General features: G+C 35.5%; 1 protein-coding gene across 2 annotated transcripts in view; it reads left to right on the forward strand.

Moving 5' to 3' along the window:
• Cpa6 (carboxypeptidase A6) overlaps nt 1-15683 on the forward strand; it is a 341537-nt gene extending 325854 nt beyond the window's left edge. The window contains exons 10-12 of one of the 2 annotated variants that reach the window (XM_010611478.2): nt 3731-3815; nt 6255-6447; nt 15268-15683. In XM_010611478.2, coding sequence (XP_010609780.1) covers nt 3731-3815; nt 6255-6442 — 273 coding nt within the window. In that variant the 3' untranslated portion in view covers nt 6443-6447; nt 15268-15683. Of the gene's footprint in view, nt 1-3730; nt 3816-6254; nt 7410-15267 lie in introns of those variants that run through there. The other variant, XM_010611477.1, reaches the window with a different exon arrangement.
• The last annotated feature ends 4344 nt before the right edge of the window (nt 15684-20027 follow it).

Here is a 20027-nt window from a genome sequence, read left to right on the forward strand (position 1 = left end):
GTATTCACCAACCCAGAAGTTCTCCAAATCCCATTTTTAGGGGATTTTTATGGAACTTTCATTATATTGGCACAGTTGACTTAATCATTAGCTATTGGTGATAAATGCAATATCTGGCCCCTCTGCCCTCCTTCAGAGGCTAAAGGATGGGGCTGAAATTTCTGGTCGCCAGATCACATGGTTTGGTCTTTCTAGTATTAGGCCTCACCCAGAAGCTACCAGTCATCTCATTAACATACAAAAGACATTCTGGAGGTTCCAAGGGTTTTAGGAACTGTGTATGAGAATTGGAAACAAAGACCAAGCACTTATTTTTTATTATACTAGAATAAAAAGTTTTATAAAACTTTTCTTCTTCCTTGAACCCCAGATCCTGCACTAACTGCTTTGTGTTTTCAGGAATTCCTGATCTAAAGACCAAGAACTAGAAGGAATAGCAGACATGAGGAAGCCACAAAAGAACTGGGGAAGGCTTTTATCCTGTCTGGAAGGGACTTTCTTCTTGGAATTCCAAGAATTCTGAGCAAATTATCTCTCTCTTTAGAAATACTATAAAGATGGTGTATTCTATATTGCTATTCTTCAGTTTCTCTGTGGATTAAATAGGCTTTCTTTTTGTTGTTGCTGCTGCTGCACCTGGGGTTTTAATTGACCCAATACCCTAAACTACCTCTATCATATTTCTATAGGCAACCCTTAAACCCTTTTAGGCATAGTATCTATTCATATTCTTATAAAAGATTATGAGAAATATGCTATATGCTATACATTAAAACTATCATATTGGAATGTTCTCCATATTTTGGATTTATCTTCTGATGATAAGTTCAGCCTGTTTTCTTCTGTCTTGGTTTAAATAATGTGACATAAAGGTAGATGAAGGGTTTAAAACCAAGGAGAGATTTGCCTTCTGATATCTGGAGTTTTGTTTGGGTTTGTTTAGTTGGTTGGTTGGCTTTGGTACTTGTTTTGTTTTTTGGATATCCTGGAGATGAAACCCAAGCCCTGTGTACTGAGCTGCATCCCTAGGACCCCTCCTTTTTCTTATCATGAGACAGGGGCTTTCTAAATTGCCGTTACACAGGTTGTGCTTGAACTATACTCAAACTTGCAAGCTCCCTATCTCAGCTCCCCAGAGATCTCAGATTATAAGCATGTACCCGCATACCCAGCTATGATATTTTTGATTGTCACAATTAGCAACTGGTATTTGTGGATAGAGGCAAAGAATATTGCTAGACATCCTATAATGCACAGGACAGCCCCCACAACAAAGTACTATTTAGTCTAAAAATCAATAGTGCCACTGTTGAGAAAATCTCAAGTAGGTTAAGCATAAGCGAAATCACTAAAGCTAAGATTAAAAATTCTCAAAACCTAGGTGATTCCTGAATGTTAGCCAGAAACCATGAAAATCTATTAAAACTATTTCAAAAACCTTTCATTGGTATGTAAAAGTCCATGTTTCTGATGACATTTTTAAGTAATTCATTAAGCTGCTTTTGATATACTAATATTTAAATAAAAATATGCTCCTTAATTAGCTGAAGACCAATAAATAATGCCAGAGTCCTTTTGAACAATTGAAAAGAGGAAACAGTACAGGAAAGAGGAGTCACCTAAGTCTTACAAATAGGAGTCTAACTATGCCACCTTGAAAAATAATTCTTGGGGAAAGTTATGAAATTTCCACTATTTTGTAGACAGTTCACATCTAAATCCCATATTAACATGCACCTATAGTCAAATGCTTTGACCTCATAATGTTAAAACTATACACAAGTTTTGTTTAAATAGTCAAACATCCCCCTTTTTATTCATAATAGGTTTTTTAATGGATTTAGTCATCCTCATAGTAAGAAACAAAATTCTCCTGACCAGCAGAATGCAGTAATTGTCTAAATGTAGAAATATCTGTCCTTGCCATGTAGTACTGCTAAGACAACTGGAGAAGATGTTAAAATCTTCATTCTCCATAAAGATAGCTCATTATGGTGCTTACATTTCTTTTCTGTTCGCTTCTGAGAGACAAATGTCATAATCAGTGAGATCAATAATAAAACAGTTCACCAGCTCTTGGATACTGGGCCCTGAATATCCACCAAGGATTGCATTTATTGCAAATGCTGCCTTATGCTTCCCTGAGCTGAATGAGAACAGCAACTTGAAACTTAGTCCAGCACACACTACCATGTTGTCCAGAATGCTTCAATTAAAGTATTAAATTATTCATAGGAGAACTGAAATGGGAGAGTTGTATACTGGTTTCAATATAGTTCTTTTCCTCTCACTTGTCATACAATACTATTCTCACTACTTTTGGAACTAGTGCTTTTACATCACTTGAAAATGTTTTTAAGTGGGAAGGGTAGGGGAAAGGGAATAATGGAAAAGAAAAAAATAGGAGAAAATGAAAAAATGGAAATAAAGTGTTTGTAAATGGGGAGGGAAGCAGGGGGTGAAGGGAGGTCAGGGACAAGGGTAAAAAATGAGAACCAAGACATGTCACGTAAAGGTACAAGATCCCAATAATGAATGTAGCTGTGCTGTATGCCTAAAGTGTACCAATGAACTCAATAAAAAGAAAAAAAATAAAAATGTTTAAACAATCAAATGAAAATGTTTTAAATATTTTAAAGGACAACATCATCGAAGTTCGTGTTAGGATATCAACCTTTTAGGAATTGGATTGTGTTATTTTTCCTGATTCTGGCGCTGACAGGAAGGGTTCCATCTTAGAATTTCTGCATCTTAGCAGTACCTAACTTAGCTCCATGAGAGGCATATATAACCTTAGAGTCGTGAAGCATCCTGAAATTGATGTTCTCATTTCCATTAGGGATAAACAGATAACATTATAGAAGATATTCATTCTTGATGGTTTCTTAATTGATCCAAATATGTTTTAAGTACCTTGTATATGTTCACTGAAAAATACTTAAGGATCAATATGATTGTCAAAATACTCTTGCAGACTTGTGCTTATTAGAAATATTGATTAAGCATCTTTTATACACAGGCGTATTGCTAAGGACTGGATATGAGCTGTGAGGGAGACTGACATTGTCCCTGCTCTGTCAAATATTTTATCATATATAGAAATAGGTGCCCCCAACCTAAATAAGACAGAACACTAAATCAGTTCCAGAAAATACATATATTCATGCTAGCTCAACCATTCTTTGCTGTTTAACCCCATTTAACCTCACAATCCTTCCTTTTCTCATCTGTAAAATAGAAATATTATTGATCACTAATTTGTTGTGACAATGAAATGATGTGTTCTAAAATATGTTGCAAAATGTTATGTCACATGAGTTCGTCATCGTCATCATCATCATCAATATTATTTTTATGTACAGCTGTTAACTAATGCGCCCATTGTATTCTCTGGGTTGATGACCAATAGGGCACTCATGAGTGTTTCTTAAAATTTCAGTGCAACAGTAGAGGAAGTGGGAGGGATGGAGGAAGGAACGAATGGAAAAGAAAAAAATGTGAGAAAAGGAAAAACAGGGAAACAAAGTCTTTGTAAATAGGGAAGGATGTAGGGGGTAAAGGGAGGAGAGGAGAATGGGGAAAAAATAAGAACCAAGATACATCATGTAAAGGTACAAGATCATAATGATGAATGTAATTGTATTATGTACCTAAAATGTACCAATAAACTTAATGGAAAAAATGCAATGCAACAATACAAGTGATATAGTTTATCCATTTTTACTTCCAGGAATCTGCAGCTTATAAAGCTGTGAAAGCACTTAGGTCAGTATATGGAGTAAAGTACAAACATGGACCTGCCTCAAGAACATTGTGTAAGTTTCCTGTGTACATTGTGTTAGAATCATCTCTCTTCAACCAATATACCATATCATGACTTCCCTTTCAAAAAGAGTGTTCTCATTAACGTGATGTTTGTAACTATCAATTTAGCCAAGGAAGATGGAAGGAGCTCATATCTGGTTAGTTTTACATAGCCTGACAGAAATCACTATACTAATTTTAAAAATTCTAAGAGGCTATGCTAAGCATATGATAATGACTGCAAATCGAATTAAGATCTTATGAGAGTAGAAAGTACCAAAATGGTCTCCTTAGGCAATTGTAACTACTGTAAGGGTAGAAATGGGCCTTGAGAAGATAATGAAGTAAATATTTCAACTCTGCAACAGCTTCCCTCTTATTCTTTTCCTCCACTATTCTTATGAGAAGCTATTTCTTACATGAATCTTCAGCCGATTTCTCCAGGATGATTTTAAAGTATTTCTTCTTTTATGTGAAACAAAAGCCTACTGGTTATATGGAAAGAACTTGGACAAAGAACCATAAGATGTATAGTCTAAAATCTGCCAGGTGTGTCTTCCTGGCTAACCTATTTATTAATTCTGAGCTTCAGTTCCCATAAGTATACCATGAAGAATTGGATTACATCATTTCTCATGGCCTTTCAAATTCCAAAATGTATTGACAGAATAACTGGCAAAATTTAGTTAGGAGCCTTGTATATCTGAAGGTCTCTCTGTATAAATATGATACTAAGTACATAGGCTATATGGGTATGTATAGGTAATAGCATCTGATTTTGTTTCTCAAAAAATAGCAGATTTCTCCTTGATTTCTTTTATCTACCTGCATCTTACCCCTCACTTTCTTCAGCTTTAAGAACATTGTAGTTTTTTTTAATTACATTACCAACAGGTACCACACAATCATATATTCACAATTTTACAACACTAATTTTAAAAAATCTTATAGTTTACCTTTTAGCTTTGTATAAAGGCATAATCATAGTACTATTTACTAAGAAAAATCTGTTACCATAGAAATGAAGCTGTCATATCACCCTGATGTAACTATTGGTACATATTATCTCTGACTCTGGCTACTATGACTACTATTTATAATTCCAGTGTACTCTAACCAGACTGACAGTGAAGCCACAGCCTATCTCTGTCCTTAATTAAAGCAAAAGGAGTCTGAGAAAGAGCAGAGTAATTTTTTGTCATCTTCACATAATGATTCCATCCTAACTTGTGCTAGAAAAATATATAAAAAGTTATTTTGTGTGAGTAAATAAACATGCTCTAGAAGTTTAATAATAGTGTTTCAAACTGGATAATATACATTTCATGGAAAAAGTATGCCATGATTTTTCTATAAATCATTTATTCATTTAAACAGAGCTTGTTATACTAAAAACTACATACTAGGTATTTGGAAGTATAAAGATGTAAAGTAAAAAATAGAAAACATATCATAATAAATTGATTTATCATTTCATTTAAGTTTCAACAAGTATTCGGATAACCTTCTCTTACAAAAAGGGAGACTGAGGCACAGAGAAGTTCTGCAGTAGTTGGTAAGATTCTGTACAAGGCTGGTGGCAGTCTATAGTTAGTGTCTATGCTTTGAAGTTCTATGCAAAAAAACTGGACCATTTGAGGTTACAGGCACCAAGAAAGAGTTGCCAGAATGGATTGTCAGCTATGTTTAGTGCTATAGAGAGGCTGCAAGTAGGGTCTGAGGAGAAAAAAACAAACACAAATAAACAAAAACTAAAAAAATGAGATTAGGTCTTTGATCACTGGTTACCTTTAAGAACAAAGTAAAATAGAAATGTAGAGGCAAAATCCAGACTGAAAATGGTTTAAGATTATACCTTTTTAAAAATATAGAGAGATTCTCTTCTGAATTATCAAGAAGAAATAAGAAAAAAAAAATTTGGAACCAAAGGTATATGGCAGGAACAAAGATTCTCCAAATGGAGAATCAAATAAGACCACAAGAGACCAGGAGGAATCTGGAAACTACAAGCTTAAGTAAAAGCAAAAAACATTAAGGGTAGGAGTAAAAAAATGGAGGAGATATAAAAAAATAAGATAATTTTCTGGGAACAAAATTTCAATATTCTAGACCTGAAAGTAGAAAAAAACTGAATGATAAGAACTGAAATAATATTTTAAAACATCTGCAGTATAAGTTGTTTATTGTTAAATAAAGTAAATGTGAAGATAAATATTTTTGAACCTGAGGTTGAGAAATTTTAATGTTACCATACTGGCAAAGCACTAATACATAGACTAGATCTTCAAAGATGGTAGAAGCCAAAGAACCACATTACTCTTGTTGAATATTATTTCATTGGAAGGATTTTGTATAACTTAGTAAGCAACCACTATACATACATATTTTGAAAATTATGCAAGTTCGTTAATGAGGCTAAATAATTTTATTTATTTATTTTTTACTTTTAGATGTAAGTTCCGGTAGCTCAATGGATTGGGCTTACAAAAATGGAATACCCTATGCATTTGCTTTTGAACTACGTGACACTGGGCATTTTGGATTTTTACTCCCAGAGGTGCTCATCAGACCCACCTGTACAGAGACCATGCTGGCTGTGAAGAATATCACAATGCACCTGCTAAAGAAGTGCCCCTGAGTCAGGTCAGCCCCCAGAGAGATTCTGACCAAAGGCTGTTCAGCACCAAGTAGAAATTTGTTTTAAAGAGAAGGGCAACTACTTAGAGTAAACATATCTATAAAGTTTAAAAAGATCATCTCATGCAATATGACACTTTCCAACAACCATAAAACAGTATAATTTAGGGCATAGCCTAGTTTGTTATAAGAAAAAGCATGCATTTTACATCCCTTTTGAGTCTTAGTTGATTACAGAGAAAGGGATGTTTTCAAATTCCTTTGTCTCAAGAAAAGTACACAGCCTTCAGTTAAAATCTAGGCTACTAGAAATGTTTAATTACATGGTTCTCATTGTAAATGGAAATTTTTGAAATGGAAAACACAAACTATATTTCTTATTATGATAAACATACAATTTTTCAAGACCTCAGATTATTCACATCTTCATCCCATTGTTTTTTTTGAGGGGGGATGGTTGTACTGGGGATCGAACTTGGGTCCTTGCACTTGCAAGGCAGGCAGCGTAACCACTGAGCTAAATCCTGACCTTTTATCCCATAGTCTTAATGGTACCATATACCAATAAAAATACAGCAAAATAGAGTAACTTATGTTTAGATTCCAAGAACTCTGCTTCTTTTTAAAAAGGTAAATATTGAAGTGTCAGACACAGGAGCTTTACACTAACAATCTCACTTATTCCTCACAATACATATTTCAAAAGAGGAAACTGAGGCTTAGAAAGTTTACATAGACTTGCATTTCCAGCAAGATGAAAGAACAGATATCTATACTCCTGGAAATAACTATAGCTTCTAGACAAAATGCAATTCTTTTAATCATCTTAAATCTTCAAACAAGAAAGTAAAATCTCAGGCCAGGAATTGAGTGAAGATGGGAACCTAGAAAAATAAGTGGTTCACTATTAATCCTGAAGTACCAACTTCTTTTCACAGCATTTTGAGAAATGGGGCCAGAGACGAAAGCCCAGAACTATTCCTTGTAGGAAAGTATAATATGTTAATTAGGAGATACACATGCCAATGAGCTCTAGGATTCCTGAGAGCTGTTTCTGCAGTGTAAGGGTTAATTAGAAATAAATCTCCGTAATACTTCTAGGGGACCACTAGAAAAACTGACCATTTTGATTTTGGGCAAGAGAGTGGAACAGAGGGAAATTGTCACTGAGAATTTCGAACAAAATTCTAGTTCATCCTCACACAGGCTTATGGCCCAAATTTAGACTACTTAAATGGTCTGATAAAGTTCTAGCCATGAATTAATTCAGATTAATCCCAGACTGGTAATACCCCCAAGCGTTTGGTAGAAGCAAGTAAAATCCTCTTAGAGGGTTTGCCTGACCAAAACATATCATAAACACCAGGATAGAGAGATGAGTCTACAAACTTCCAGAAGGAATGAAGACATGACTGGTATGAAACTTCTCCACAGTACACCTAACCCTTGAAGACAAGGGAGAAATGCCTCAGAGTTCTGAGGGGAAAAAAATCTACATGCAGCAAAATTATCAATGAAATACAAGGCTAGGACATAAACATTTTCATGAAAGTTTCTCTCAAGAAACTCCTGGACAATGTGCTCCATACAATGAGGGTAAACCAAGAGAAAATTGTAGGACCCAAGAATGAAAGGAACTCAACCTAGGAAGCAGGCATGGAGAAGAATCTTGAGATAATGGTGAAGGAAAAAGGCCTAGATAACAACTTTGTGTCAGATTTACAGTACAATTAACTTGAAATAGCAGAAAAAGAATAGCAAGAAGAGAAATTGCAGTATGAAACTTTAGATGAATGCAAAGATAAATGTGAAATGGATAGAAAACTTAAATATGTTTAGAGGTGATTTATACTTAGAACTTGGGGATAAATTCATAATAAAAACACAAAACCAAGCAACAAAAATGTTTTTTAAATGTGAAAATAATGAGTTATATAAGAGAAAAAATGAAATCCTACTATACTGTATGACTTAAGAATAAATAATACTTACATAGACAAAGCAATGTTATTTATAGGTATAACAGAAGGATAGAAAGAAGTAAAATGTATTATGAAAGGAAGGAGTATTAGGAGAGCTATGTCCTCATCTTTCACAGAAGGAAACCAATAGATAATCTATAAAACTAAAAAATCAAGAAATATCTCTACACATTATTTAGAAATAAGAAAGTAATGAGGCCATGGATTTAGCTCAGTGGTACCACACCTGTCCCTCAAGGTCCTGAGTTCAATCCCAGGTGCCAAAAAAACAAAAGAAAAAGTGGGGAGAGAAGTAAATATTAATGGAAATGACTAAAAATGTTCGAACATATTAAACTAATGAAAATTAATTGGGAGTAAGAAGGAATGGAACAGAGGACTATTGCTTATGATATAAGCCTTGTCATGTTATTTAACAAATTTTATTTTTAATTAAGAAACATACATGCCAATATCAGATAATGTTTTCATGTTTATAATATATACATACATGGTTTCTATAAAAATGTCAAAATTAAAATTTAAAAATATTAAATAAGTTTATATGGGAGTGCCTAGCACAAAGACTAGAATATTATAAACAATCAGGAAAAATTAGTTTTGTATGTTTTTTCCAGTCTGAATCTGTTTATTGTTTAGTTCTAGTGACATATTTGTAGTGATGGATCTCTCACACAAGTTTCACTGTTGCTCCTGCTAAGGAACTATATATCTGAAAATTTAAACTTCTAGTTTTCCCATGTAGTAATAAACACCCAGAGATGATTAGGGGGTAGGGGTTGCATTATACTAATTTCTACCAGTAGAATAGCAAAAGCCTAAATGTCTAGAATTAGGAGGATGGAAGCTTATAAAGACTTCCAAGAATGAAAAAGTGCTTCTCCAAAAACCTGACTAGATTCTGGTCTCACCTGATTTTAATGGACCCTTTGTTGTTGTTGTTTGTTTGTTTGTTTTTTGGGGACTAGGGATTGAACTTGGGACCTTGGGCGTGCAAGGCAGGCGGTGGAACCTCTGAGCTAAATCCCTGGCCCCTTAATGAACCTTTTGGTATCTGGAAATTTTCTCCTTTGTTTGGTAGTTGTCATGTTAGCTCCCTGTGTCTGGATCCCTTGTGACAATCAAACAATATGCAACTCTGGAGTCTTGGAAAGAAAAAGCAAAGAATGCATAGATAGCCCTAAAGATTCACTTTTTATTATATTATTAAATTTTACCCTTAACCAAACTCTATACAAGAGCTGTTAGCAAGTTAGTACTAAGAATTAAAATTTATATTATTTGTCCTTGCCTGTCACATAGTATAATTACTAAGAATATTTTTTCAAAGTCAAAATAAGGGCAAAAGAAAATATAGAATCTGAATAATACAAGAACTTGAGTATATGGTTTATTATCCATATATAGATTCAGATGAAATTTTGACTTAATGAACTTCATGCAAATTCTTTTCAATGATTACTCTCTCATTTCAGTAGCACTGTACACATTTTATGGCTCAAGTTCTATAAGTGAATATTTTAATATTTATAGGCTACTTTTACTTTTAATCATTTTAAGCTAAGTCCCAAAATGTACAGTGGGATGATTTATTTTCAAAACACTCTGCTAGGTGCTATGTATGAGGAACAGAGGTGTTACATTTATGTCAATATTTGCTGAAGAATATATAAATACTTGCTTCAACTGAAAGGAGCACATACATTTTTTAAAATATTTTAGCAAGATAATTTTTCTTCTATTATAAAAGTAATTTTATAGATTCTGGCTCTATTGAGTTTTAATTCTCCATCAGTTGTTGTGAGTGTTTTAGAGCTAAAGTAATAAAGCACCCCAAGATGAGTGGCTAAAACAATATAAACTTATTGTCTTGTGATTCTAGAGTCCAGAAGTCCAAAATCAAGGTGTCAGCAGGGCCATGCTACCTATAAAGCTGTAGGGATTTCCTTCCTTGTCTCTTTCTAGCTTCCAGTCATTTGTTAGCCATCTCTAGCCTTGCAATTGCATAACTCTAACCTTTGCCCGGCCTCACGTGCCATTCTCCTTTGTGTCTCTGTCTTCACATGGCCAGTTTCTTATAAGGGTACCAGACATGCTGATTAGGAGCCACCCTACTCCAACAGAACATGATCCTAATTATGTATATAATGAAACTATTTCCGAATACGGTCACATATTGTTTGAGTTCTAGCATTCCCAATAAGATTTTTATAAATAGGCAATTAAAAGAAACAGAATAATCTACTCTCTTTTTAAATAAAAGAAGGATAGTTCAAATTACAATGTGCTCTTCTTAACACTGGAAAGTTGATAGTGTTAGTGAGAGTTTTATATTACTTTAGCTCTTGATAATCATTTCAGGCAGCTGCATCAGAAAAAGTATTTACAGCTAAGTTATACTAAATCAAATATAATTGATTAAATCAGAATTCTATGAAATGTTAAAGTATGTTGTAGATTAAGCACAGTAATTACATGAGTGATTATATTTAATAGAATATTTTCATGAATCAGAATATTGCATAATAAACCTGAAAACAGCTACACTGAATATCTTATATATTTCACAGAATACATTGCACTGAGAACTGCTAAGACATCTGAATAATGCACGTGAAAAATAAGGTAGCCTGCAGATCTCTGAAGGCAGATTTTAATTAACTCATCATTTTCCACACCCAGATTCTGTTTCTGCAGTTATGACTCCTATGACTATGTTCTCTTTTCCTAGTGGATGCCCTATAGAGGTATCTGCCCAGAGCATAACAGGCTTGTTTTATCAGCTCAGGGTAAGTGAGGTAGGCACATCTAATTGCAATTCAAGACATTGTGATCTATGGATGCTATAATTAGAGTTATAATTTAGTTATGAGTTAAACTAAAAGACTGGCTTCATGACCTAGCCACATAACCCTGAAGCTGTATGTTCTGTTTCAAACTAATTTAAGAGTAAATACTTCTACAGTTGAGAAGAATTGAAAAGATAACAACCTCACTCTGAAAGTGAGCAGCCAGTCACATGTGCACATCTGGAAAAAATAATGTGCAAATGATAACTACTAGAACTCATTAGTTCTATTATTTGAATATATTTTCCAAAAGTTTATGTGCTGGAAACTCAATCCCCAAATTCATGCATTAATAGTGGAAATGGGGCCTTTGGGAAGTAATTAGGATTAGATGAGTTCATGAGGGAGTGGCTGTCACGATGGCATTAGTGGCTTTATAGGAAGAGGAATCAAAGTTGGCAGGTTTGTGGTCTCACCACATGATATGCTCCACCAAACTTTGATGCAGCAGGAAGGCTTTCATCAGATGCTGGCTTTTGAACTCCTCAGCCTCCAAATCTATATGCTAAATGAACCTTTATTCTTTTTAAATCACCTAGTCTGTAGCATTCAGTTATAGCAACAGAAAACAGACTAAGACAGTTATTGAATTTCTGTTACTGCTATACTTTTCTTAGAGGCATGGATCTCTACTGTCCTAGATAAAAATTGTCAGTAATTTAGAGATACAGTCAATATTCTAAGGGAGATCTAGTGTCTGCTAAGCAGAAATTGTGTTGCTGGATGTGTTGTATCCAGCTGCCTATTTCAAGCAATATCATTCTGAAATATCTTGTAAAGTTTTCATTTGGCAGAGCAACAAACATAAGTAGACTATTTAATGGCTTTGCATTAGGGCCAATAGAATTATATAAAATAAAAAGTATGTGAAGTATCACTGAACTTGTTACAAGCTATCATGAGAGAGAAGTAAGGCTGTCCTAAAGATGCAGCATGAACTAGGAGTATCTAAGAATCAACTAATTATTTGTGAGGATAATAATTTTTTATTGAATTTACTCTCAAAGAATTAATTCTGTACTGAGAACTTGAAACTCTGGCTGGTGGTCTTAGGTCTCCAGGGGACCTCCTTTGGTTTTCATTTGTGAAATGTACATAATGAGGCCTATATTACAGGTATATTGTGAATATTAAAGAAGGTAACACAAAGAACAGCAGCAAAGGCTGAGCCCTGCATCATCCATACCAAGCAAGATTTTCTAAATTTTATGAATATGTAAGGTAAAGGATGCAGGCAGGACTTTTTATGGCGGGGGAGTCTAATCAAAGTGTGCTAAGATCCTCATTAATTATGTATAATAATTGGGATTTCATAAGAACAAATATTTCTCACACTCTAGCTACTAGGTACCTTATTTAGGAAATTTATTTTTTTTTCTATTGACAAAGCATATCAACTTGGAAAAATGCTCCAGTAAATATCTTCTCTACAAGGAAGAGAAAATTATTAAATACAGACTCTGTTGGGAGGACATATCCCTCATTGGCTCTCTGGACTAATAAGGATTTTACTCTTATAGATTAAAATAATTATTGGCTATACTTACCACTCTTTGTATATGAAAACCTGCTAGAGGAAAAAAACATGTCTCAAGAGAATGCATTCATCTATTCAATAAATGTTTATTGAACAATTACTCTGTGATTGATACTGTCTTCTCTCAAGGTAGTTCACAAGCAAAATCATGAAGAGAGTAAAGCTCTTATCATTATCTTCTCTCTCAGTAACCACCATATCCTATCGCCTCTCACAGTCCAGGAAACCATTGTCATTCCCATCCCCATCCCCAGATGAGCACCTGTATCCTACCTCTCTTTTCAGATGGTTCTCAGAGATTTGTCCCTACTCTCCCTACCATAACTGACCTCTCCAGTATGCTCCAGAAATAAGTGCTGTCATTTTGCTGTCAGTTGGACAGGAGTACAGGTATCTCAGAGATACTATAATATAAAAGAATTTTAACTTCCACATAGAATGAACCTTCTAGCAGGGAATAATTGTGTAACCACAGAAAAGAATTCCTAGTGGTATTCATGAGGGTACATATACCACACACTTTAGCATATGTACCACTACTGCACTCCTGTGCAAGGCACACCCTCATCTTGGCTAACAGTCATTCTGTTTTTCCCACTTCTTCAGTGCCAGTCAGAGGTGTGCAGTTTGCCACTCCTCCAATGGCTGGGCATATGACCAAACACTCCATTCTTCAAATTACAGATCATCTCTGGACCTCAACCATGTCCATGGCTTCAAGTCTACAAATAAGAGAGGAAATGTCATCTTTCCTATTCTGGCAGTGAGCCACGCACTCATACCCTGGATTATTCCAGAATTTTAAAACTGTTTTATGTTTGTGAACACACAGTAATATACACACAAACTAGCATATTTTCATCTTTTCAGTTTTCCTTGTAGTTTTCCTGCCTTTTGGAGAACTGATTACAAAAGAGTCCAGATTAAATATTACCATGTAGTAGATAAGTAGATAGACTGTATTTAGAAATGTTAAAAATTGCTTTGCTTTTTTATCAAAAACATAAAAGAAGCCAAGATGTGTAACATATTACTTGTCTTTTTTGTCCTATTCTCAATGTAGGAGTGTGAGCAGCTGCTATCTCAGTAGATAGCTAACCTAAATAACTATTCTTCAACATTAAAAAAAAGAAGTATCTGGGAACTTTCACTTAATTGAAGATCTATGCTCCACGCATTTATACTCAAAGAATTTCAGCAATGTATCTTGTGCTAATAATACCTCAAAAGTGCTTTAAATTTTTTTAAAGTACATTATACTTTTCAGTAATCTGACAATATCCCTGGGTATTGAGATAGTAACTTCACAAGGCTACCTCTACAGTAAGCCTTGCTCAATAATTACTTGCTGATTGACTAATTGCTCTATAATCACTTATAAAAATTGAAGCACAGAATAGCTAAGTGATTTGAATATGTTTTTGTACCATTGGGGGTAAAGCTGAGAATACAAGCCAAATCCTTAGATTTTTAAAACTATCTTACTATTGAAAATTTCAAACACACAAAGGTATGTAGCATAATAAACTCTATCACCTAGCTTCAATAATTATTAACATTTTATTTTACCAAACATTTCACCTTTCTTCCTCCACCTTTTTTTCTTATGGCAATATTTTAAAGCAAAGCATAGTCATATTATTGTAATGTAGTCATTAGATTTTACTTGTATTTGTGATATATTAGCAGTTTCCAAACAGTGGCCAAAGGACTCAGACACTCAGCAAAAATTTGTAGTAAAAATTATTCTAGTACCCTTCTTTCATTTTCCCCTACATATTTTCTTTCCTGTATCTCCTTCCCTCAAAAGCAAAAATCCAGGGGGCACCCTCTGGCTTCACTTGTTTTTAGTTACTTGCTTTTATCACCAGTTTTAGAATTTTGTACCTAGCTAAGCAGTATAATTTTATTACAGTTTTGCTATTAATAATGTCTGACATATTGTTCACAGTGTTGCCTGCATTGTTTCCTGGAACCTGAAGTTTACTTTTAACAGTTTTAAATCATTGACCCTACTTGGACATAAGTGTCCAGTGGTAACGATTTGACATCAAAGGGCCAAAAACTCTACCTTCCAGCATATTATCACCATTTTCTCAAAGTGTATCATATAAAGAGCCATTCAAGTTTGGCTACACATCCATAGGCCATCAATTACTTCATTGTTCCTTACCACCAATCCTTTTACCATGCCACAGACTACCCTATTTCTTTAGCCCACAATACCCTTAACCTGTTTCTTCATAGGGGCAGGGGCAGATTTGAGATTTGAGACTCCTACCTCCTTTTGTTTGGCTACCTTGTGAATAAACCATTTACAAGACTCATCATTTCAGTGATTGGCAACTTCATGATGGGATAACTAGGCCTTATTCAGTGACCTTGCTACTTAGCCTCCCAAAATGGTGTTTTACATCAGGGTAATTGCCATAGAGAATATCTCTCTTTATCTCCACAGCACCCTCATGGAGAATGAGCTGAATTTCTGTTCCATGTCTCTGGACACGGTGAATGAGAGGATCACCACCATGGGAAAGGCCATGGTAGACCATAAGATCCACCTGAGGGTTCATGGTGGACCAGAGGGTACAACCTAGCCTACTCTACCCCACAAAGAACTATGGGAAAGTTTGTTATGGTGGTAGATTCCTCCTACACAGAACTTCAAGACAACAAAATTCACAGTATGTTCCAGGAGCTGCATGGCTCCTACACAGCTATGATTTGCAACTCCTTCTCTAACCATAGGAACCACATCCAGTCTAGAGCCTTTGAATAACGTAATGATGGCTATGATGTGACAGGTCTGTTGAGCAAAAATTCCACTGTGATGATCTCAAAAAAAAAGCATTCTGTACATAGCTATGTTGTGGAGTAATATATTAATTATTATTGCCTTCTCCTGAATGTAACAGGCATGCCACTGGGAATGGAAAGCCTTCAGCATGATGCCTGGGGGGAAGGTGGTATTCCAAATCAATTGGCCAATAAATAGAAAAGTAATAAAAACAATAATCTTTATAGTAGAAATATAAAAATGTCAGCTTCAAAGTTATTTAGAATATTTCAGTATTTTTCAAATCCAAGTCCTTGGAAAAGTCTTGGTTCAGAAATTCCATTCTGGGTACTCCAAACTTCCTGAGGTGGTATGTATACCTAACCTTGCTGTGGAAATTGTGGTAGCAGTTAATAATATATAAATAAAACTCCTGAATGTTTCAGCACAAATATTTATTTGGTATATAATTTAACAAAGCTTCTCTGCTATTACTATTTTGCAGGTTTAAAAATTTTTAATTCTAGTCTAGTTTTCACAGGAATTTTAATTTTGCACTCATTAAAAATCAATTCATTCACTCCAGATGCAAATAATTTACCCACAGAGTGAACAGAGAGTCTGGAAACACAGGCAACTATGCATACATAATATATGATTCACTGATATTACATTACAATACATGTTACTTTCAACGTGTTGTCTTTTGTTGACAATGTATAGTTTAATGTGCAAGGCAGAATTCCAACTAACAGGATACATTAACATAGCATTCCAGCAATCCTTACACATACATCTGTATTGCATCACTTCAGATAAGTAGTTCTCAGATCTGATCCAGAAATCAACAGGATCAACAATACCTAAGAATGTCAAAAATTCAAATTTGAGGGGCCTCACCCCAGCCCTACTGAATCAAAAACTGTCACTGCTAGTCTGGGTTTTAACAAGCTCTGCAGATGATTCTGATACAAGTTAGAACCATGGGCTAAAATTATTTGTGTTTCTGGTTTCTACTTGATGGTGGTGGCTGGGGGTGTGGGGAGGGTTCATCTTACTCTTTTAACATATACCACACTTGCCACACATAGCAAATAAAAATATAGAAGGCCGCTCAAATTTTAAACAAGTTTTTAGTACAAGATTTTAAAGCAAGTTCTTAGTATAATTATATCCTTTGCGAGTATGTCCTGTGCATATATACCCACATATGCAAGAGATATATAAGTGTACCGTGCATACTTTAAAAATTTTTACTTTTCTGATATTCAAACTTAACTTTTTCTCTTGTGTGCTAATTTTTCTGTTATGCTTACTCCATTCCTATAGGATACTGATCTAGACAGAATGCAGCATTCTCCATGAGATTATATCATCCAACCCAATTTTAGAAATTAGCATCCTTCCAGTCTTCCCCATTCAGGGGTCATGTGGTAATGGTCTCGTGACCTTGTGCCCCAGCCAAATGCAGGTACTAATTGATGGCCAATGAACAATCACAGCAAAGAGTCACCTATATTTCCAAACTTTTTAGCCTCTCTGAAGGTAGAAATACTGTGTGTTGTGTATAGCAAATCTCATCTTGCTAATTTTAATTTATAAAATATGCTAACAGTTTTTTCTCTGTGCAAAGAGCATTATTTTTTGCTAAGTGCTTGATTTCTAATAAGAAATAAGTAACTATGGCTTATATCCCTTAGCAGAGCTGCATCTAGTGGTCTTTCTTTTCCTGTAATTGGTCCTCTTTATGTCAGAAAATTAAACCAATTGTGAAATCTATTTTGCTGAATTATTCATACATTGTTACAACAAAATCTCTTTTATTTTGAACTATTTGCCATCCTGCTTTATCTAGTTGAAAGTATATAAAATGCATAGAACTTAAATACACAGTCCAGTGAGTATTGACAAGCATATACTCCCACTCCTGTCAAAGTATGGAATCTTTCCTTCACTCTGGAAAAAAAATATTTATGCTCCTTGCCAGTCAATACCCACAAGAGACAACCACAGTTTCTATTTTCATGATCATGGAGAAGTTTTACTTGTTCTAGAACTTCATGTAACTGAATTGCTTACATATTTTACATATCCAAAACATATTTTGTTATATGGCAGGGAATTTAAACTGTATGATTATTTTTTTTCCTCTAAAATAATTTGTAAAATCCTAAAGATAGTACCCTGTCTCCCATTCTCAGGGTCTGAAGAGGGTACTTGATGTTTATATGGCCTTAGCAGAGGCATCAGAACCTGAGGAAGGGACAGAAAAAAAGAGCTCTAGGTCAGAAATCCCTGAAATGTCTTCTGAAATGGAAATCCAGGAAGCACTTAGGTTAGAGGACCGGGAAAGGCACATCTGTTAGGAGCCATGCTAGATGATGAGCACCTCCAGCACCTCTGCAGGCCCCTGAGGGAGGGGCTATGCATCACTCATCATTAAGCCTCAGGAGCTGGAATCATATCACCCAAGTCCTTCCAAAGATCTATAACAGACAAATTTCTCTAGCATCCCAGGACCTTTTGGGTGGGAAAGAGCTTCTGTATCTTCATTTAGGGCACAGACTTGACCATAGTGGTCATCCTGAAGGTAAGACAGAGGTGTGCAAATACCTCTGCTCCAGGAAATGAAAGCTAAACATTCCCCAAGTTATTTAATATTTTAATGCTTTTCAAAGTACCCACTGGAGTATCATTAATTTATCATTTTAAAAGTCTACTGCCCAGGTGAGACATAAAATTTAAAATACCAGCAGTATAAAATCTAATATCCTCTGTGGAAAAAAATGTTTCTATGACGTTCCCTCTTTCTTACATTCCTGGAGGACTCCAGAGATAAAAGTTCATAAAAATCCAAAAAGCTGTACTGCTAATCTGAGTAATTATAGAAGAATATACAAATATATCATTTGAGACAAATGTAGGAAAATGCAAAGAGTAGACTGCATTTTTGTTTGTTTGTTTGTTTTGGTTTTTTTTGAGACAGGGTCTCACTATGTAGTTGAGACTGACCTGGAACTCTCTATGTAGCCTAGGCTGGTCTCAAACCCGCAACAATCCTCCTGCCCCAGCCTCCTGAGTGTTGGGATTACAGGCATGTGCCACCATGCCTGGCTGGCTGTAAACTGCATTTTAAATGTACCCCAAAATGTTAGTGCTCATCACAAATCTTCACTTCCCCTGAGTTGTTCTCTGACTTCCAGAATCTAAGGCAAACTTACATGTACCTGTACTTATTGTGATGAAGACATCAAAGTCACTCTCAGTCACTGTAGATACATTACAGTCCATTTCCATCAAGCCACAAGGATCCTCATCTTCTCTATGTTTTAAAAGACTGTAGTCTCCTCACCCATGATATAAGCCTTCCTATTTCGCTGCCATTGTAGGTTGGAGTCTCAGGGAGCAAGCTCTGACACAGACTTTGAAGAACCACACGTTTATTAAACACTCATAAAAGGAAGGGAAAGGGAGTAGGATTGGAAGAAACAACTGAGCTGCAGTGCAGACTCAACAAACTGAGCTGAGAGTTCTGGAGTGATTGTTGCTTGTCAGAATGGCACAAGGCAAGCTGGATTGGTGGGCCTGTGTACACCTGTGCATCTTGGTCAACGGAAGCAGGAGGCTCCAGGCTGATCATCCTGAGTGCAGTCTACTCAGGACCTGAGGTCAGCTTGAAGGGACTGGCAGGTCTAGACTATTTACAGACTACCTGCTCCACAGCTGGACATCAAGTCCTTCCTTGAAGGTAAATTTAATAATCTACCATAACTATACTCCAACTCTCTGCAGGAGCAATCTACGTGGATTTCTCTCAATCCCCCAAAGCACCAAGCTCACTTTTATTGTAAAATGAATCTGTATGCATGAGACACTTTCCCCAGCCTCTTTACCTGACTAATGCCTACTCAGTCTTCAAGACTCATCTTTTAAAAGGCTATCCCTGCTGGGTATGGTGTGCATGCCTGTAATCCCAGCAATCAGGAGGCTGAGGCAGGAGGATCACTGTGAGTTCAAGACCAGCCTGGGCTAATGAGTTCCAGTTCAGTCTCAACTACATAGTGAGACCCTGTCTCCAAAAAAATAAATTAAATAAAATAAAATGCCATCCCTCACCAACTCATTTATAAAATTCATTTCACCTGTAATTTGCTTAAAATGTCTTAACACCTTCCATGAGAACAGGGACAACAACTAACTCAATTGTGCTACACCTTCAGCATTAAGCCACGTGTCTAGCACAAAGTAAATATTCAGTGTATACCTGATGAGTGGGTTAATTAACTTAATATATCTAACATCTTAATTTGGGTTTCCCCAAGAAGTTGATCACGAATTTGATCATGAATTTGAGTGCAAGTATTTTATTTGGGAGGTGATTTCAGAAACACGGGTGGGAAAGTAGGGAAATATGATGAGGGGAGGGGAGGAGAGGGGAGGGG

This window comes from Fukomys damarensis, unplaced genomic scaffold, assembly GCF_012274545.1.
Source record: "Fukomys damarensis isolate Sample0158 unplaced genomic scaffold, DMR_v1.0_HiC HiC_scaffold_5, whole genome shotgun sequence".
Lineage (NCBI taxonomy): Eukaryota > Metazoa > Chordata > Mammalia > Rodentia > Bathyergidae > Fukomys > Fukomys damarensis.